Genomic DNA, 22,248 nt, shown 5'->3' with positions numbered 1-22,248 from the left:
CCCAGCTACACCCCTTACCAGGATCCTCTTCTTCCTCCTTGTCCTGCCAGTTTATGACAAAAATGTTCAAAAGGGGGTGTGAGGGCTAACTTTAGGCCCCTTCCTTACCAAACCAGCTCTGCAGCCCCCCCCCTTTTAAAGGAAAGTGTTGGAATAGAACTCATTTCTTAAATAAGCTTAAAAACATGCTGAATGGATGGTGATTGTGGCTGATGGCAACCACTAGGTTAAAGATGTTGCTGTACATTTTCAAAGTGCTTACCCTTCTACTGTAGGCACATTTCAGTCCAGTAGTCAAATCAGTTATTTATGGAGGCTCTGAAGGGTGGAATGGAAAGGAGTGCAGCCTGTTCTTATACTTTCTGGGTGGCATGAACTGTCATTAGTGTGAGATGATGATGATGATTTAATTTATTATTATTTATATTAAATTTATATCCTGCCTGTCCTCCCAAACGAACCCAGGATGGCAAACAAGTGATAAAACAGTAAGAATATTTTCAAAACAATTCCAGTACAGATGCAGACTGGGAAAGACCTCCACTTAAAGAAGGCTTGTTGAAAGAGGAAAGTCAGGCACCAAAGAGACAACAATGACTACACCTGTCTAATAACCAAGGGGAAGGAATTCCAGTGGGAGTTGACTTTGATTGCTAAGTGCAGTACCAGGCTTTCTCAAAAGAGGTCACCCTTTTACCAAAGATGCCACTGCAGGGATGAATTCCAGAGGTGCTAAGTCTGTTGCAGCAAAAACAGCAAAGAGTTTTGTGGCACTGTGAAAACTAACAAATGTATATTGGTGCAAGTGTGTATGGGCCAAAGCCCAGTTCCTCAGATGTATAACCTCATTGGATAGGTAGGTTTCCTCAAACAGCAAGTGGAGATATTTTTACAAAGTGAGACCCAAGTGCTAACCTCTCTTCTCTCTTTGGCGATCACTGGTAGCCAAGTAAGATAGTATTCCATGAACACAGTCTTAAAAGTGATTCCGTAAGTGACTGTGGAGGCCAGTTCTAGATCCACACATCCTTCCACAATGGGGACATGGGTTTCCAGGCAGGAGTTGATCATGGTGAGAGTTTGCCAAACGCGCCTTCCTCTTAGCTTGTTTCTCCTTTTTGCCCTGAGTTTGTGCTTCTTCAAAGTCCACAGCACCTTTGGTAAAGGCTGTTCTCCAGTTGGAGCACTCACAGGCCAGTGTTTCCCAGCTATCAGTGCTTGTACTACTCCCCCCCCCCCCAATTTGCCTTGAGAGTGTCTTTAAACCTCTTTTGTTGTCCATTGGTATTTTGCTTTTCATTCTTAAGTTGGGAATAGAGTAGTTGCTTTGGAAGACGATACTCAGGCATCCGAACTATTTTCATCTGGTATATGAATAGACAAAGCTGTATCATTGGTGTGCAGAAATACCTAAAGAGTTACAATTACTTTCTGAAGTGAGCTAAATCACTCCTGTTCTTGTGCTAGGAGTAAGCCTGCTTTCATAAAGACTTCCATATACCCAAAAACTTGAGGTTGGTGGCAGTGCAGGGCATCTACTTACTTCTGGGTGCAAATCGCTTCCCATATGCAAAGGAATACACATGGGTATAGCCTTTTTTTGCAGTTCAGTGATTTTCAGTTTGGCAGTTAGTAGCTTTCTAATAATTCGTGTCTATCACGTCATTTTATTGTTTTATTTGGTTACAATGTGGCCCAAGTGATATTATTCACCTTGATATTGTACTGTTGGATAAAGTTTATTTCCCCGCCTGCACTTGAACAAAGCTAGCCCACACATGCATGTATCTATCATGTGACTGCTTAGCACTCAGCCAATCAGAGTTTAATATATCAACTGACTCTACTGAAAAGCAGTGTGTTTGAGGAAATGTAAAGTGGTATGAAAGTCCTGACTGTGGCAATTGATCTATAATGACTCATGCATACATGCCAAATAGTCTGAAGCTGTTGTTGAGCAAAGAAGATTCATGTGTGAAGTACATTTTAAGCTTAATATTTAGCTTTTGTTAATTTGGTTGTATCCACTTTAGAACATTTATCATCCTGATTCAGCCATCCTCCTCTTCTTGTGGTAGGGCATAAGTGGGGAATCTGTGGTTGAATTTACATCCATAAGCCACAGCCAGCAGGAATGGTCAAGGATGATGGGAGTTGTAGTTTAACAACATTAGGAGAGCCATAGTGCAAAGTATCATATGGAACGGTTATTCTGCAAATGTCATTGCCTATGGCAGGGATGGACTGCAACTCCCATCACCCCTGACCATTGGCCATGCTCCTGGAGCTGCTGGAGTTGGAGGTCAACAATATAGGAAGTACTACAGTTTTCCCATTCCTCACTTAAAGGATCCTGATACATACATACAAAAAAACACAAAAAAAAAACAAAAAAACAAATCCACATTCTTTTTTTAAAAAAATAATTTTTATTAACAATTTTTTGTTTGAATAACAATGCCAATAAAACAATACAATATCACATCTCTTAACATAGATCTTTTCACTTCTTTGGACTCCCTCGCATCTCCCGCTCCTGCGTTCCTGGTTATAATTTTATTCAGCAAATTTATCCCCTTATTTTGAGTCTTCATATCTAATTTTCCAATGTTATATCTCTAATTTTGACTATCATTTTATTCAAATCTTAAAAAGTTTAGATATAACCAACATATCCCAAAATTTTTATCATTTCTTAAATTTATCTTATCTTCATAATTCACTTCCTTGAACTCAATGGTGCCAAGTTGTTTATACTCTAGCATCCTTCTTAACATTCATACAATTTACAATATTTTTGTAAATAAATCTTAAATTTCTTCCAATCTTCTTCCACCGTCTCCTCTCCCAGGTCTCGGATTCTGCCGGTCATCTCAGCCAGTTCCATGTAGTCTATCAGTTGCATCTGCCACTCTTCCAGTGTGGGTAGATCTTGTGTTTTCCAATGCCTGGCGACAAGTATCCGTGCTGCTGTTGTTGCATACATAAAAAATGTTCGATCCTTCTTTAACACATTCTGGCCGACAATACCCAAAAGAAAGGCCTCTGGTTTCTTAGGGAAGGTATACTTAAATACCTTTTTCAACTCATTATATATCATTTCCCAGAAAGCCTTCACTCTAGGGCAAGTCCACCAGAGGTGAAAGAATGTTCCTTCATTTTCCTTACACTTCCAACATTTGTTATCAGACAAGTGGTAAATTTTTGCAAGTTTGACTGGGGTCAAATACCATCTATATATCATTTTCATAACATTTTCTTTCAAAGCATTACATGCAGTAAACTTCAGCCCAGTAGTCCACAACCTCTCCCAGTCTTCAAACATAATGTTATATCCAATGTCCTGTGCCCACTTTATCATAGCCGATTTAACCGTTTCATCTTGTGTATTCCACTTCAGCAGCAAGTTATACATTTTTGAAAGTACTTTAGTCTTAGGCTCTAACAATTCCGTTTCTAACTTCGATTTTTCCACCTGGAATCCTAACTTTTTATCAAGTTTAAAAACTTCTTTAATCTGAGCATAATGTAGCCAGTCTCGCACTTTGTCTTTCATTTTCTCCTGACTCTGCAATTTCCAATTATCTCCATCTTTTTCTAATATTTCCCAATACTTCGGCCATTTGGCCTCCATATTGAGTCTTTTCCGGGCCTTAGCTTCCAATGGTGAAAGCCACCTTGGAGTTTTATTTTCCAATAAGTCTTTGTATTTTATCCAGACATTAAACACTGCTTTTCTGACAATATGGTTCTTGAAAGTCTTATTGATCTTAACCTTGTCATACCATAAATATGCATGCCACCCAAAAGCATTATTAAAACCTTCCAAATCTAGTACATCAGTGTCCTCGAGAAGTAGCCAATCTTTTAGCCAGCAGAAAGCTGCGGCCTCATAGTACAACAAATCCACATTCAGTGCATAGAAAATAGTACAGGATTCTGCTTTGTGCAAATTAAAGAAATGCCATGCAAACCAACAGAGTGGATTTATAGATCTGTTATCATATTTCATGGTGTCATGGTGTCATGTGTGCAGAAACAGACATGCTGTTATTTAGCTTCTCTCAAAACAGCCACCCATATGTTAATGCACATTAAAGCATTTTTTTTCTTCGCTTTTCTTAAAAACAATTTTTATGTGTTGTACTTAATTTTTTAAAAAACATCCTAGGCAGTGCATTTGGTTTAAGCCTAGTCTTGTAGGCCTATTAACCATATTCTCACCATATGAAGCTGCCCTATTCTGTCAGGCCATTGGTCTACTCAGCACTGTTTATTCTGCTTAGCAGCAGCTCTCCACATCCCATGCAGCATTTTCTCCTCCCCTCTGTCCTGCTACGAGAGATACTTTAACTGGATATGGTGGGCATTGTTCCTGGGATGTTCTGCATGAAAAGCATTTGCTCTCCTGCTGAGCTATGCCTCCTCACTTATTATTGGAGTGGATCTGCAGGAAATGTAACCGTCCAGAATCAAGTGGTAAAAGTCCTCTGGCATCTTCAGCAAAGCTTTAGTCATTGATTTTCATTGGGAAATATATACAATACCACCTCTGCCCAAGATGTTCCAAGTCAGAGTAAAGAGAATGCAGCTAGATGGCCCAATGAACCATTTCATTAGAAGCCAACTTTGTATGTTTATATTGATTACAGAGTTCTTTGTAAAAGTGCATCTGTCTTTCACTGACTAATTGAAACATCCCTATAGTCAACCAGAAAATTAAATTAAATGAGAGAGGACTAGGCTTTTCAGACCTGGAAAATATATCTTACACACTACAGCGGTCCAGAGATCTAAAAGGTATCCAAACAGTAGGTTTTATTAGGAATGCAGTGAAACAGCTTCCTTGTCTGAAAGTTGAAGGAGCTTAATTGCAAAAGAATATGTAGTAGTGCAAAGCATTATACAGTATTCATTCTGCCATTGCTCCATATTAATCCTTCAAACTGTCCTATATTTAGAACAACTCTAAACTTAATAACAATTCTAGATAAATTATGGCTTGTTTCTATTGCATGTAAGTGTAATATCTGATTTGTTACTATGCCTCTTGAAGAGTAAGCCTCTCCTTGTCACTTTGGGGTATTCATCTGCCATCTCTGGTTTGTACATGTTAAGAGATCTGACTAGAAATGTTCTTCTCCTGGTCTCTAATTTTTATCATTAGTCCTGTTGATTTAAATTATTTGGAGGAAACCAATCCATTCTTATAACTTGTGCTCTTTCAAGATTTGCAGCACCTATACAGGTCTACCCAGAAGAAAGACTTGTTGTTTTCAATAGGGTTTATTCCCAGGTAAATAAATATAGGATTTCAGCTTTAGGCTGTAATCTTATACATTCATCTGGGAGTAAACCCCATTTAATTTAATGGGATAAATTTCTGAGTAGACATAGAAATGTGCTGATCATCTAGCAAACTCTGTTGGAATTATTGACAGCTGAGAGATTATAAAATAGTTCAGCGATGGCAATTCATAGAATCATAGAACTGTAGAGTTAGAAGGGATCCCGAGGGTAATCTAGTGCAACCCCCTGCAATGTAGGAAACTCAACACACGGTCCTCCTATCCAAACTGAAGCCATACCAGGCCCTGCTTAGCTTTGCAAATGTGCTAGCGAGTTTATTGCTGCACCAAATGAAGATTCTGGATCAGGCCATATGAGCAAAGAAGGTTACAAGAGGGTGCACATCCAGCACCCAGAATTGCCCATTTCTGGATCTGGACCTTAGACATACTGCCAAACATATGACACCAGCTGTCATACCACCTATCATCACTTGAATAAGCTCAGGTGCTGTGTTTCTGCCTTAGTAGGTAAACAATTTTGAACCCAGCCTTCTATGGGTTTTGGGCTACAACGCCCAGCCAGCACAGCCAATGGGCAGGGATGATGGGAGTTGTAGTTCAAAACCTTTGGAGGGCACCAGGTTGCAGAAGGCTGGTCTAAGCTCATATAGGGGCCATGAGTTTGGCATAATTTTTTACACTCAGTAGCAACTGTGCAGCCTGCTACTGTGTACAGGCTGTGTTAGACCAATGCCAGACCCTCTTCCTTTTCTACTGTACAAATCTTCATCTTTTACTTTCCTAAATAAATAAATAAATGGTTGGATTGGGGCATGTATGTCCATTAGGTTCAATGTGGAGCTAAACATCTCTTTCATATAATTCGACAGGGCCTAAATTTGCTTAACTTTGTTTGGTTCATGCCCCTTGTTAGTGCAGGGGTAAGATGCATACAAAGAGTAGACTGGGGGCTTGGCAGAGCTGTTGGGAATTGGCACTGGATTGCAACAGCTGCTGTGTAGGATTCTGGCCTGCTTTGCAGAAGGAGCTTAGGGTAAAGACATACTTGTTAGGAACCCCTTGCTTGTCTTTCCAAGCCCATTCCTTGGAGCAGTGTTTGCAACAAATGTTGGGTTCCCATTGCCAGAGGGTAATCCTTTCCCACCAAGCTCAGAGCTTCTCAGAGATGGATCTCAGACACAGCTCTGTTGTCAGGGATCAGCTGGAGAACAGCTGCCTGTAGAACAATCTTCTCAGTGTGGGTAGCAGACAGCAGGCCAAACGGGTAAACCCAGGAGGAGACCCACCCCAGAAAACCTGGCCAGGAGCCTTGACTGCAATGCTATCTTTCCATTCTGGTTCATTACCGTCCCGAACTTCCCATACAATATGGCCTCTCCTGACACACCCATGTCTTTTCTAAATTGCCACTTGCCAGATTCAGCTCATAATTGATAGCCTCTCTGCTGGACTGTTACACCAGGTTCAAAGGCTGAGCACCCATCATTCCCACACACCCTCCTCTCACTCCTCCATTGAGGCCCTGTTCAATTGGGGAAGGACCTGTTGCCCCAGGTGTTGCTGGTCTCAGGTCCCCACTTTGGCTAAGCTGGCTGGGGCTCTTGGGAGTTGTAACCCATCAACTGTTAATCAATGATACCTTTTTGCTGTTGGCATTTATGGAGCAGAATTAAGGTAGCCTATAGCCTATCATACTTCTACCATAAAGCTCATGTCATCCATAGCAATGTTAAGCATTGTGTACTGCAGCTGTATGGAGAAAACTGGCCTGAATGACATTCACATAGACATAAGTGGTACCTCAGGTTAAGAACTTAATTTGTTCTGGAGGTCCGTTCTTAACCTCAAACTGTTCTTAACCTGAGGTACCACTTTAGCTAATGGGGCCTCCTGCTGCTGCCGTGCCACCACCATGCGATTTCTGTTCTCATCCTGAAGCAAAGTTCTTAACCTGAGGTACTATTTATGGGTTAGCGGAGTCTGTAACCTGAAGCGTCTGTAACCCGAGGTACCACTGTATTTGAATAATGTGTGAGATGACTTCTGTGAAGTATAGTATTGCTTTATGGTGCACAGACTACCATGGAAGGATATCCTGGGCTTGATAACCAAAGAAAACGGAGGCTGAGTATGGAACATGCATGAAGTCCATTCATATGAAAATATGTGTAATGATGTGATGGCTGCTGTGGCTGCTCCTCATTGGTTTTCAGCGGTGTAGTTTCCTGAAAAATATTAGACTCATCATTTAACATAAATGGAAATTGGGTCAGGGAAATCTTTTTTAAAAGTTAAAAACAAAACCAGTCTTGGCTTATTCAAAAGAATATTGTGAGGATGTATGACTAGCAGATTACTTAACCCTGAAAGCAGATTGCTAGTCAGCTTGGTGAAAAAAGGAAATGGATCCAAGGGAGAGATACAGTAGCTGAACAGAAAGAAACATACTTCCTTTAAGAATGGGATTTCTACCTATTGGACTCATATTAAGTAGGGTAACAGTGTTTAATTCTAAGGTGTAGAACTGAGACACTCTATAGGAATCTCTAATATGATCGTAACATGACGACACATAGTTCAATTTGACACTTAGAAATACACAGTGAGTGAAATGTTTCTGCCTTTTAGTGTGCATTAAGGCCACATTCCTACACACTCTTACCTGGGAGTCTCATCAAACACATTGGGAATTAGTTCAGAGTAGACATTCACAGGATTACACGGTCAGGCTTGTTGATCATAAGATTTCTGATACTTACTTGAGAGTAGGCCATTTCTCTCAGTGGGGTTTACTGTCAAGTAAATGTGCATAAACTGGGCTGCATGCAGAACAGTTGATCAACTACAGTCTAGCCATGTACAAGCCAGCTTCACTTCAAGGTAATGACTGTAAAAACTGTTTCCTTGGCAAGGCTGCATTTAGTCCAGTGCTCCTGACAAAGCAGGCTATGATGGAGATCACCTGTCCCTTCTCATATGGCCCCAGCAGTTGGTAGCCAAAAGGTATGATGCCTTTGGATGTGGAATATGGGGAAATCCATTGTAGGACAGATCTACCCACTATGAATTTGTCAAATACTTTTTAAAAAGTCACTCAGTTTTACTGTTCTTGAGTAAGTAGCAGAAGTCTAATCTATTGACTCAGCTCCTTCCTATGCAGCCAGCAATTCTGTGCTCCTAATTCTTCCTAAACTCCTAGTTTAACCGTTGGCATCATGGGCCACTCCCTGCCCGACTCCTCTTGCACCTCCCCTTTACCATTGCTGCATACCCTTTACCCAGGCTCTACTAGGCAATTTGCTGTCTGGCATGTGCCTCTTTTATAGCTACACTCTAAGGAGTGGGAAAGCCAAGATGGGGAGAGTGGGGGCAGGGGCAGAGAGGGAAAAGACAGGCACTTGGCTCTGCTTCAGTTGTGTGGTTCAAAGGCAAATATTTCTGCTGGGCAAGGGAAGCCTCTTCTGCTCTTGAAGAACACCGACAAGGCGGGGGGAGGGGAATACCCAGGCCTTTCACAACAAAGCAGCTCAGGCTGCTCCTCTGTGCCCTTGCAGTCACGGCAGGAGGCAGAGTTTTTAAAAGGTCTGCCACTGAACTTTGGAGAGAGGCTCGGATGGAACCAAAAATAGGGAAGGCCTAACAGTGACTGTGATGGGCATATAGAGCTATTGAGCTGCCATCACATAATCCTACAGAAAGATCCCAAGGGAGATGGTAATTTCCCTGCACCCCCTTTGCCTGATCATGAGAGACAGGTAGAGCACAAGCTGACTGTTCTCCCAGTATTCATAATCACATCAAGGAAGTAGGTTAGTGGAAGCTGTCACTGGCTGCAGAGACACAATTTGGGATGACATGTACAGAGCGGCAGATGCGGCAGGGAAGCGAACAGGCGTCCGCAGCACACGGGAGGTCAACATTGTCTTATCAGACCACAGGAGAGGGATCCTCAGCCAACAGCAGCTCAGGGCAAAAGTGCTCCAGAAAAACCCCCCAAAGCCAGGCTTGAACTTTCTGGGAGGCAATGCTTCCCCAAGGAAGGCAGAGCTCAGCGTTATGGCAGAGGCAGAGAAGCAAAGCCCAGCACTGAAGCCTTCTGTGCCTCGCCCTCGAATTACAGCAAATGCTGCTGGAGTCAAGTTACAAAATATAAAATTTGCTCCACCCACGAAGGCTAAAAATTGCTTGTTTGTCCCCAGCGAGTTTGGGGCAGGCTTGATGCTGGGCCTCTCAAATGAATTTTTTTTTTTTTTTTAAAGAAGAAATAATGAGTGGCCTGGGGTGAGGTGAGGAGCTCCTGAGCAAGTTTCTCTTTAAATGTAGCTAGTCTGGATAAGGGAGGGAGCCATGTGATGTGGGTAAACTTCTGCTGTTAAGAGAGCCATAAATAGGGAAGGCCTTTTACAGAACCTTCCCTTCTCCCATCCTGGCAGAGTTTAAAATAGATGGGATGGGCTTAATGACTGCTTGTAAGCTTGCCAAAGCGAGGCCTGGAGCAAAAAAGCTTTGGAGCAGCAACAGGGACTGGGAGGAAGGGAGGGAGGGAGGGAGCACACAGCCTAGCTGTGCTTTCCTGCCCTTCTGCAGCAGAAAAGCTAACAAGGCTGGGCTGGGAATCTTATCAGAGGCGCCATGTGCTCCCCTTTCTCTTTCTGCAGGCACACACATACACAAGACTAGCAAATGGCACAGACTCCCAAAGAAAGAAGGTGTGTGTGGGGGGGGAGCTGCTCTGACAGTAGTGGGTACGGCTGGCAGTGGAACACATGGAGGCCTGCCACTCAGCCTCTTCAGAGGAGATGCTAGAAAGCTTTTAAGCATCCATTTTCTCATTCTCTCCACATTCTCCTTCTGAATACGGCCTGATTAACACACGGCTGAACAATCCAATTCATAGCCTTAGGGTGCAGCAGGAGCCACACACCAAAAATAGCAGCAGGAAAGTTTCAAACTTGCAATTGCTGAATGCAAGAAGGCAGCAGCTGCACTGTGCTGCCAATTACCCACCTTGACAGAGGCCGATTTGCCTTCCAGAAAGAGAAGACAAACCACAGGCTCCATTCTATACTTCATGTCAATCAGCTGCCCAAAAGATGCATGCAAACCATCCTGGGCTTGCAGCATGCCCTAAGGTAGGACCTGTGAGTCTGCACTGCTGGAGTTAAAACAAGGCTTGTGGCAAGTTCAAGGTGAATCAATCTGTTGTTTCCAGGTGTGTGTTTCTTCTCTGCAAGAGCCTAATACACAACAAAGAGTCTTGTGGCACCTTAAATACGTAATGGCAAATGTAATGTGGCAGATGCTTTTGTGGACTAGAGTCCATCCACTTCATTGAATGCATGAAGATTTTCCTGAATGGCTGGTATAGGCACATGTTTTAACTGATTTCAAGCTTGTGTTTTTCTCTTGCTGTAACCTGTCCTGGGACTTTGTGGTGAAGGGAGGATAACATACATTCTTTTTGGGGTAGTGATGACAGTAAACGATGAGGTTAGAGGGAAATGCAATGCAAAGAAGTGCAATGGTCATTCCATTACTAACACTGATAAATCACAAAGATTGTGTAGTCCAATCTTCAATTTGTGAAGATAGTAAACATAGCCTTAAAAATCTAAACATTTGAAACTTAATTTTGTCTTACTTACGGTGAAAATGTTAAAAGGGTGTAGAAAATTGGAAAAATGTGACATTAACATGGCTGGTCAGAATAGTAGTAAGAAAATATCACACCCAAGGTTCTTGAAGATGAAAACCCCACACACTCACTGGCCTGGGCTCCCCAGAAGGGAAGATGGAATCCTGTGTGTTCTATATAGCAGCCTTCACCAACCTGGTGCCCTCCATATAGGTTTGGACTACAATTCCCATAATCCCCGTCAGCACAAGCTAGCTGTGGCTGATGGGAGTTGAAGTCCAAATATGCCTGAAGGGCACTAGGCTGACAAAGGCCAATATACAACATAATCGTAGAATCAATTCTGAACATTCTTCCAGACACTTAACGTGATAAAGAAATGCCTTCTCAGATCCGTTCTTGCTGGAAGAGGGATCCTTGTGTGGAGAGCCAGTGAGGAGGCGTGGGAAGTGCTGGACTAGGATCTGGGAGATCAAGATTCAAATCCCTACACAGGGTTGTTGTGAGGACAGAATGGAGACGGGGAGAAGTGTGTACCCCACCTGGAGCGCCTTGGAGGAAAGGTGGCATATAGAAATAATAATCATAATGATAAAACATTCCTGGTGCGTGAGTGTAACATGGGCAAAGAATTTTTCAGCCCAAGGGTTGCATTCCCTTGTGGGGCGCCATGCCAGTGATGGGTGGGAACAAAGGCAAAAAAGAAGTTGGTGCAGTGGACACTTGAGGTCAGGATGAATCAGAGGTTTGCATGTACCAAGATTTCCAGCCAGGGAACAAAGAGGTCTGGTCACAGTTCAAGGCACATTCCAGTCAGGCAAAGGCGGTCGAGGGAGGGTATGGAGGCGCAGGATTGGAGACAAGTACGGCCTGAGAACAAGCGTGTCCAAAGAAGAGCCTAAAGACCAGAGATGCCTCATTTGGCCCCCAGGCCTGAGGTGTCTCCACTCATCCCATGCATCTCTGAGCAGAGCAGAATGCAGAGATGTGCTCTATCCAGGGAGAATCTTTATAATATGCAAGCACCCGCTCTCCCTGCCTATACCCATTATTATGACAGGCATTTTACTAGTTAATAAATCATGGCTAACCTAAAAACAAACAAACTACAAACCAGACACATTTTAGGAAGATAGCAAAACAGTAAGCAGAGTAGCTAACAATACATAAGCAAACCATCAACAGTAACTTAGAAGGAACTTCTGAATCATTCCTTGTATGTTGCAGTGCAGTTTGGCATATCCAGGGCCTTGCAAGGACACGTAACACAGTAGACTGTAGCAGTAGATTCACTTCAATCCAGCAAGCCAATAGTGTTTACCAGTTTCCAGAACAGTGCTTGAAAGCAAGATGCACACAGAATCAATAAAATGTCAATCTTACTGACTGCAAGTCCATACCTACTACACATAAAATGTATAAATCATCACAGCTTTTTGCTTTATCACCAGCTGAGCATTTGAAATTTGAGCTGCAAGCTGAGTTCTGGTCACATGGTATTGTTTCAGGTTCCTCTGAGGATGAGCAATGTTTGAACCAATATGAATTTTGCATTTGTGAGCAAAGGAACGGCAATGCCTACCAATTAGGTTAAATGTCACAGAGAGATTTGCAGAAACTGATTTAACTTGCACGGTGTGCAAACCAGTGATGGAAATGGATTGCACATCTTGCCAGAATTCCCTCATCTTTTGCTGGTATGCTTAAACTCATTGATTAATGTGGTTAAAGTGTTTTGGGAGTACTCTGCACCTGGCTAACCATGGCAGCTTTCACCACTGGTTTAAAAACAAGTACAAATAAGGCAAGTTATTGGTTCAAAGGAGATTAAATTAAAGATGCCCTGAGACGAGGTTGGTGACTTTTAACAACAACTGTGCATTAAGTTTTGTGGACAAATAATAATAGTAAGAGCTAGTGCTGCCATGAATCATGTCATGCTGCAGTCTTTTTAGAGGTGGTTATATTGAATGGCTAGTGTGCAACTGCTGTCACACAGGAAGACCTCCATAACTGACTTTTGGCTCATTTCTGTGACTGCTTTACTATGGCCATTAAATCATTTCAGAGTCCTACCTGTTCTATGTGTTGTTGGTCCTCAAGGATAAACATATCTGAAAAATCATCTGAGTACAGGCTAATTTCTTCGTCACTCGTCCTGTTGGTGTTGTTCATTTTAAAATTACGAGCATGTTTAAATCTCACTCAAACAAGTAGGTTGGTATTGTGTGGATGAAAACTGGAACCACAGCAGGGAGAGGGTTAACCTTTGCCTGCCACACCACGGTTCCAAAGATCATGCCCTTTAAAGTGTGTGTGTCTGTAGGATAAGCATGCAAAACCAAGCAATGGGTTGTATCCAAAGTAGAGCTATGGGACTTGTTTTGTCAATGCAAGGATTTCTGCTTGCACAATTGAACTTTCCCCTCTCTTTTGCCCACCATGCTGCCGCAAATCTGTTCTAAGGGTTTCCCCAATCCTCCAGAAAAGATGTGGAGAGGGCACAGATGGGGAAGAAGTTCCATCGTGCAAACAGAAATCCTTGTACTGATGGAACAAGTGCATTGGATACTGTTCTATGCGTTGTATCTAACTCAGAGCATTGAAATTAATAGTACCAAGTTAGCCATGTCTATTGATTTCAATGGGTTTCCTCAGAGTGTGGCTAATGTTAGTTACAGTTGGAAGCTAAAGGAGAATGAAAAGCACGGAAGTTGAGATGAGATCAGTGAAATTGTTTTGGATGCAACCAACAATGCCACTAGCTCCAGAACACAAATGGACTGTGCATTATAACCTTGCACACCCTGATCCTATGCATTTACTCATAAGTAAATCCCACAGAGGGTTTAATCAGATTTGCTTCCAATTGAGCGAGTATATACGGTAATTTTAACCAAGCAGCATATACATATTTAAGAACATAAGAAGCTCCTCAATGTCCGCCCCCCTGTTCTCAGCATGGCCAACTAGACTTCTGCAGCAACAGGTATTCAGAAGCAAACTGCTGCCACCCATAGGGGCAAAGCATAGCCACCATGGCTAGCAGTCACTGATAAGGCAGATTCATGCATGATAAAGCTAATTCTTTTTTAAAGTCATCCAAGTTGGTGGCTATCACTGCTTCGTTTTTTAATCTTCTAAGGGACTTACTCTTTAATAAGTGAAATCTGGTCTGCAGCCATAGTGTGTTCCTGTGTACTCAGTTTCACTTTGTTCAATGAAGCTTACTCCGCAATAAGGCTTGAAGCCTTAACAATGTAGAAAAATATTAGCTAGTGCAGGTATAAACCCAGTAAAACCAAATACAAACAGCTAAGTGTCAGTGACTTTTATGTGCAGGGAGACAACTTTCCTATAGAATTGAAACTGTGGTACGTTAATACTCTAGTACATCTCATTTTATTGATATTTATTACTCTAGCTCAGTAATTTTAGGGTATAGAACAGCAATTGAGATGTTAAAGAAATGGCTAGATGTTTCAAACGTGTTCCCAGTCTGAATTATAGAAAGGGAACAGGAAAACTGTCAACCTTGAATCAAAGGAGTGACAGTTAAATGTTCACTATGCAACAATATAAAATAAAAAGGTGGCTATGAAGTCCAATTCTCTCCTACCCTATACCTTCTCCTAAGCCAGCATCTTGCAAATCTCTACTAAGGCTGTTGCTCTAGTCATCGGCAGGGAGAAACCCATTCTTCCACTGCTAAGAGGGTGGAAAGCCAGCAAAGGTATGAGGCCATAAACTAGAAAAAACGAAAACACCATCCAGTATTGCTTTTACACAGTACAGTTGTCCTTAGATGACTTGGGACTCTTACTGGACTAAGAGATTTAAATTCATGTTCAGCCAAGAACAAACTGGGTAGTCTTGATTAAGGGCTGCAATCTTATACCCACCTAACTAGGAGTAAGCCCCATTGTACTTATCATGTACATCACCATACCTCTATTTCTCTTCTGTAAAATGGGACCTAGTGATCTACAAAATAGGGTTGTTATGAGGATGCATAAGAATTGAGACGCACTTGACAAAACAACATAACATATATTTGTAACGTATATGGAGAACGGTGCCTTGGTATTTGAAGGCTGCGACTCCACGAATCTTTTATTGGTTTGACACTTAAAATATTTCTTTCCAGTAACGCAACCTTTGTACTACTTGTCAACTTCACTCTGACCTTTTTCTTTTTTTAAAAAATGGAGAAATAACTCTTTCTTTCATCACTGGGGAGGATTTAAGCAGATACCATTGTGCTTTGTTTCTCACATCTCCTAAACTGTAAAATCTTTAAGCCAGTAATGAGTATACAGTCTTGAATTGTGCAAAGCAGAATGGAGCTCACTTACCGCACTCAACAGAGCACCCTCAAGCTCAATGGGATTCTTCTACTGCACTTTCTACAGCTTCTTTTCCAGTCTGAGCTTCCTATGTTATGGGAATATTGTGTGCTGGGAACCCAGAGGGGTCTAACGGAAGAGCTCACTAGCCTCTGCGTTTGTAGTAAAGTACACTGGTTTATTTAGTTGATATGTTTCTTTACAGAATGCAGAAAACACATTTTTAAAATAATTATATAAGGACATAAAAACACATCAGTGGTTGGTGAACACTTTTAATACAAGATTTTCTCCCACCATTACAGTGTCTAGTGGCATAAATAAACAGCACTGGTGCTTAGGGGGAAGGCGGCTGATGAGAATGCCATTGTTATTATTCTGTTCACTGCCCCTTCGCCTCCAGTTTCTATGGTGACAGGTAGGCCCAGGCCTGAAACCGTTTGCGCTTGCGCATGACCATTATAAAGTGGCATCAGTTGCTAGGGACAACGGCACTGTTTGGAAGGCCCTTCTAACTTGCAGCATTTGGGCTTAGGAGGCTGTGTGTGTTGATAACTTGGAGACATCTGAAATGCAGACCTGCCAGTATAGATTTTGGCACTGTGCTGCCATGGTCGCTAGCTTGTGGGGGGAGGCATTCTTACAAACGTATTTCTAGTGTCTGTTCAAAAGCAGTCTGCCCTAAGTGGTGCCACTTAATCCCTTTCCCTTCAACCAGCTCTCCTGTGTGAAGAGCAGAATCCATTGCTTCTCCTCATCTGAGACACACAACAACTTTCAAGCACTGAAGGGATAGAGGAGAGGTGTGGTGTTTTTTAAGGGGGGAAAAACTTTGTAGGGCAAATCTATACCTGTCAAACTAGACAAAGGCTAAACCTGAAGCATTCCTTACAGTCCCCCTCACTTCAACACAAACCCCTCCAGCCCACCTCAGGGGGCAGAAGCAGAGTGCAGAACTATATGGGGCCATAGTCAAATTAACATTTGTTTTAATAGACAAAATCCTATTCAAGTAGTCAAAAAAAGGCTTGATGGGAAATGCCACCCTAGCAAGTTCAGAGGTGAAGGTCATTTTAGCCATTCATCCACTAGTGTGTTAACTGGCCATGTCAGCACACCATCATACTTTGCAAAACAGTCAATATGGCTTAAAAGTGTCTGCTTTGTGTGCAAAGTCAGCCAGAGGCTGCCCAGCCCCCAGCCAGGGGATGGACTAATTATTGCAAAGGGCTTTTCCTCCCTCTAATGTACCAAAAATAGTCTCAAATGGACAAGAAAAAATTAATAACTCATGCTTAAAATCATTTTGTTGAAAAGGGGGGGGGGAGAAAGGCATGGGGGGTGACCTTGACAGTCACTCCAACTTCCCAGGAGAGACATGTGGAAGTTTGTTTTTTAAAAAGGCAAGAAACCTAGACATGGCTCTAATATTTAAAAACAATGACTATGAGAGACCAAAAAGAAAGGGAAAAAAATCCAAAATGAGCAAAGCAGTCAGTCCCCTTGAATTGATACTAAGAAGCTAAGCTCATACAAACTGCTGGCAGCATTACCATTTTTAATCACTTTTTTTTTAATAAAACAATTTGAGGCTGTATCAAAAATTTAGTAAAAAATTAGAGCTGAGAGTTCACTGATTTTCGCTATGAACTATTTCTGGCGCGCACGTGTTTTTTATTTTATTTTGCCAACCGCCAGACAGCTACTATTGCGTCTGTGTGTGTGTGCAGAGGACAGCAGTGAGTGATCGGGGGGGAAGAGGGACTGTTCCAATACTGTGGTCCAGGAGGAGTCTTGATGTGAGGAAACTGCATTACACTACATAAAAATATTGCATCTTCACTAAAATATCTCAAGAGTGTTTCGAAAGCCAAAGGATGCCTTCCAGATGGAAAAACCTCAGTGCAGCACCATGACCCTTGCAGCCTGCAGCTACCACTGTTGGGGCCCCGGTTTCCAAAAGGCAGCAAAGGCTGCTACATAGCTAGATTCAACCCTCTCTCTCTCTTCTTTTTGGTAATTGCAAAGAGCTCTCCAAATGCCATCCCTTTTTCAGAAACCTACGGCTATCGGCATGGCATCAGTCCAGCAATGGCAGGCTGGAGCAACAAGAGCTCGCTCTACAGTTTGCAAAAAGGACCCCAGCTGATGACTGAACTGTATAATGTGTGAAAAAATAGTATTCCTTTGATTAAAAAAGACGGTCCCTCAGCCTGACTGGCATTGGAAACACCCCTGGAGCTTATTTGTAGTAAAGCATTTCCCCTCCCCCTCCCCATTCTATACATACAAGTTTAGGTAACAGCAATTAAATGTAAAAACTTAACATGGACCTCAGAAAGTCCTCCGGTTTTAATTTTTTAGGCTACGTTTCATGTTATGCCCTGTAGCTAGACACACGTGAAATAGAAAAAACAGTACAGTTAGTTTTAAAGGCAAACAGCAGAGACCCAGCGTGCCACCCCTAGCGCTGCCTGCATGTCCAGCCATTCTCCCTTTGCACAAGATGCTTCGAGACGCCTGCTGTCAGAAATACTTTTTGAGCCAAGTAGATTTTTCCCCCCCTCTATGAATAAACAAAACAAAAGCTGTTAGGCAAAAATAAAATCAGTGTCCCGAAAATTCCACAAGCACTGTGGTGTAGCAAACGCATTCGGAGAGAGGGCCTGCCGGGACCGGGCTACGTTTGAGCTTATGTATGTTGGTTTCCTAATTGGTAACGGATTCGCAGGCCACCGACCCCTACAGACAACACTGGTGTGGAACTATAGGCCCCATCTCCGCAAGCGCCTCTTGTTCATTAAGGGGGGACGTAGGGAGGTGGAGACCTGTATGGGGTCATGTTCTTCGGACGGGAGCCTTTGCCCTCCATGGGTGCTGTAAAGGGAGGGGGTGGCTGGTAGGGCGGTGCGTTGGGGTCTTCGTCTCGCAGTGGCGTGTACTCTCCTATGGTGTCTTGGTTGAGTGGGGTGGTTTCTGGCATATTCTGATTTGGGTACTCCGGGGGCGGGAGAGGGGCTTTCTCCTCCTGTAGAATCAGCGGCATGCTGGAGGAAGGGGGAGGCTTGGAGTCATCCAGCTCATCGGCAAAGATGATGGGCACTCCCTTCTTGATAAAAGTGGCTTGGTCTTCTATGGTGAGCTTGCCTTTTCTCTTCTTGCGATAGCAAATCATAGCGATGATCCCAGCAATCAGCAGGATTGCTGCCACCACCACAGCGGGGATGACCGTGTGGAGGTACACATCGTCTTCGCTCGTCTTTTCTGGATCTCGCGGAAGCACAACTGTAGGCGGTGCCGTTGTAGGAAGTCCTTCTCTATAGAAAGGAATAAACTGAATGCGTCCGCAGCTACCAGCACCAATAACGGAAATGTTCTTAGCCGGGAACTCTGGCGCTAAGGCATTCTTGAAAGCGTGGCTTGGCTTGCCAGAATTATCAGCAATTTTTCTGCTCATGGTGCGAATCATCTCTTTGGGGCATGGATCCAAAGGCAGAGTATTGTTTGTCCACTCAACTACAATGGAGCCGTTGACAATGTTTTCTATGGTAATAGTGCTACTGTTTCTGTCTCCGAGGGCAAAAGCCAACTTCTTCACCAACAAAATTTTCTTATGAATGTCATTGACAACTGTAGTATAGTCTCCCTCTAATGCGGCTTTAAATTTAACGGGAGGCACCTCGTCAGCTCCAAGACCATGGACAAATATTTCAAATGCATCCACTGTTGAAAGGCCCCCTTTGTCTGTGGCATGCATGAAAAATTCATGCCTGCCTGAGTGTGTGCGATTGGGTAGTCCATACATTAGCTGACTAGTGCTATTGAACTGCACCCACGAGTTTTCTTCCAGCGGCTTCTCATCTTCTAGTTTCATGGTCAACTGCAGTTTATCAGTGGTGGTATCTTCCTTGTCATAGAAAGTGTCTGAAGGTATCTTGAGTTCAAAGTACGTGCCCACCCAGGCATCCACCCTGTCAATATGGTTTTTCAGTTCTGGCGGATCATTGGGCACACGAGGAGTTCCAACTGTAGTGGTGCGTATGCGAGTTGGTGGCGAAACTCTTTCTGGTGGAATGAAAGGTGATTTAGTAGTCCCGGGAGTCTTTGGAGGTCGAGGAATTTTGGTGGGTCTGGGAGTTCTTCGTGTCGTGCTCGTATCGGTGGTTGATGGTGTGGACGGTTTTGGCGTAGTTCTTTTTGGTTTCTTTGTTGTGGGCGGTGTAACTGCTGCAGTAGGTTCAACTTGCCCCGTCACTGTTGGCCGGATCTGGACAGGGGTAGTAGAAACTGCTTCTATCATTCTGGTTGGCTGAATTGGTCCAAGGGTTGGTGTCTGAACAATGGCACCTCTTGTTCTAATAGTAACGGTGGGTTTCCTAGGCAATGGAACAGGCTCTCTTACTGGAGGAGCTGTTGTTTCAGTGGGAGGTGCAATGGCTGGGGAAGTGGGTGTAGGAACAATTCTAATTGGCGGTTCTTGGAGGGCTGTTGTCGGAGGTCCAACAGCAGTCACAGGGGTTGGTGTAGCGTTAATCTGCCGCCTTATTCTCTTTGGAAGATTAGGCTTCTTGTTCGCAATGTGCCAGCCAACCACGGGGTAGCCAAGATGAGCAGACATTGTACCTTCCTTAGCTGGAGATTCAACATTGCTTATGTTTGGGACACTATTCTGGCTCAAAGAACAGCCTAGTTTCCAAGATAGTAAGGCTCCATTTTCCACCACTTTCTTTGCGTTCCCTGGGCCAGCCATGAAGGCTGACATGTCAAAGAGTCTATTATTTACAACGGGAACCAATTTCATGTTATAAAGTTCCACTTCTGAGAAGGTTTTCATTCGGTTTAAAAGTTCAATCCTCTGCTTTGGTGTCATTTTTGTTAAGTCAGCATCCAAAATTACAGTCAAAATAGTGACTGGTTCCTCTGCGCTACACACAAACGGTGCTACTTCATTCACATCTTGTGAAGCCACCCGTACCGACTGAGGTTCATTATGATCTTCAGGGTGAACCTCAATGGAAAAGACATTGGTGGTTTGGGGCACGTAGCTTCCATTAGATACCAGATGCATTGAATTCACTGAGATATAATGAATGCCTTTATCTGTATCAAGCGGGAGACCTTCCAAGGTGCTACTCTCTGGTTCCCAATGCAACCAAGAAGGCAAAGTTTCTTTCCCAGCTTCGGTAATCTATGAAAGAGAAAGAAAGAAACTGTCACAGGTAGTTACAACATTCTTTAGAAATAAGTATAACAGTAAACTCTGGTCTTTAAAGTTTGTGCAACAGGCGTTTAAGAACCCCTCCAGCAAGTACACATTGAATGTAAATCTTGAGCAGTAGCTCAACTTGATAGGTCAAAGTGATTGAAAACAACCAAGTTAATAAATTAAAACAGGATTGAAAACAGACACTCACTTGGTTGCTAGGGCCTAGGCTGAGCCCAAATCACCTACAGGTGACTAGGTAGAGAAACTTTTGTTAAAGGTAATGTTGGCTCTTTTTGCTTTTTGACTCACTAATTTTATTATTTATTTATTTATTTATTTATTTATTTATTTATTTATTTAATTCAAAGGAGCCCAGGGTGGTAAAACAAGTGATAAAACTATAAAAACATCTTCAAAACAATTTCAAGATAGATGCAGATGGGTAAAAAATTTAACTGAAAAGGCTTGTTGAAAGGGGATGGTCAAATAGGTACCAAAAGGTTTTTCCTAATAATTTAAAATGATCAAAGTCGTGCACTCAGTGTGTCTAGTGTGTTCCAATGTAGACAGAGGACCCTGATTTTTCACTGCTTCTTTACAGTATGCCTAGCCATTTTCATTAGGGCAACAAGAGCGAACACAACGTTCTACTAGATACGTACTGTGCCAAAGGGCCACCAGGAGCCAGAAAGAATAAATAAGAGTCCCTTTTTAAGGTTCCTGCTGGTGGTTCTGTTAGACCAACTTTATTGCTTCAAATATACATAATTGAAACACTCTGGAAAAAGTTTTTCAGAAACTTAAGGACACCAGTTAAGGATTCAAGTGTACTAAGGTCTCCTGAGACCTTTGTATTCAGGAACAGAACACTTGATTATATACTTTCTCATAAGTAACTTTGTTGCATGACATGCGGCAGCGGTTAGTTCTCAGAGTCCAATTACATATATGAATGTATATTCAAAATCCTCTGGCCTACTTTAGGAAGTGGAAACTTAATGTAAGAAAAAAAAGAAAAAAGCACTCCCATATGTCAAAAAGGATCTTATTAGAGGTCACTGCACCTAGTTCCTCCTCTTTGATTCCTGTTCCTCATTTCTTCCATTTCCCCTCAATTATATAGCTTTCGGTTATAATCCTGTATTTCTTGGTGTTGTGGATAGGAAGGAAGGAAGTAAAAGAGGCATGGATGAAACCTGTATACTTTTGTTGGTTTCATGGGAAGCCATGGGACCCAAAATATCAGTTAGCAGTCTGTATGTTTACTGGGATCCTGCTTTTTCTATAGCCATTTGTTATCAGAGTAACTATCTGATAGCATGCCAAGCTGAGTTTTCCTTCTTCAAAATAGATGGGAAAGCTATATAAAATCTATTTCTGTGCGAATTCCTGTATGCTTTGAAACCAAGAGAGTCCCAGCAACCATCCTGCCTAGAAGGAGGCAGCGGCACCATTTTGGTTCCATTTCAGGCAGCAAAACATTTTATGACTGCTCTATCTGTGATCTTTACAGTGCATGGTGCACCTTCAGTATTAAAATAATATTTTAAAATAAGTAGCAATGTTGATTTGGTGTCTAGAAACTGTATCCAACAACAGGTTCATCTTATTTTATTGAGGTTTGGGTTTTTTTGCATTCCAATGTATTTTTAAAATTGTTTTATTGGGGTTTTGTTTTTTGCATTACAAGGTATTCTGAGCCCATGACTAGAATCTGGGTCTTTCTAGGTACAGTTCCAAATGACTTTG

At 42.5% G+C, this 22,248-nt stretch overlaps 1 protein-coding gene across 2 annotated transcripts in view; it reads right to left on the bottom strand.

Annotated features, from left to right (window-relative positions):
• Window positions 1-15,450: 15,450 nt before the first annotated feature.
• Window positions 15,451-22,248, bottom strand: part of DAG1 (dystroglycan 1) — a 72,516-nt gene continuing 65,718 nt past the window's right edge. For both annotated transcript variants that reach the window (XM_081851206.1, XM_081851207.1), the window contains exon 3: window positions 15,451-20,481. In XM_081851206.1, the coding sequence (XP_081707332.1) occupies window positions 18,094-20,481 (2,388 nt within the window). In that variant the 3' untranslated portion in view covers window positions 15,451-18,093. The remainder of the gene's footprint in view (window positions 20,482-22,248) is intronic.

Source organism: Podarcis erhardii (genome assembly GCF_964252035.2).
Source record: "Podarcis erhardii genome assembly, chromosome: 2".
Lineage (NCBI taxonomy): Eukaryota > Metazoa > Chordata > Lepidosauria > Squamata > Lacertidae > Podarcis > Podarcis erhardii.
Note: the sequence above shows the minus strand (reverse complement) of the source record. Positions and strands in the feature narration are given on the sequence as shown.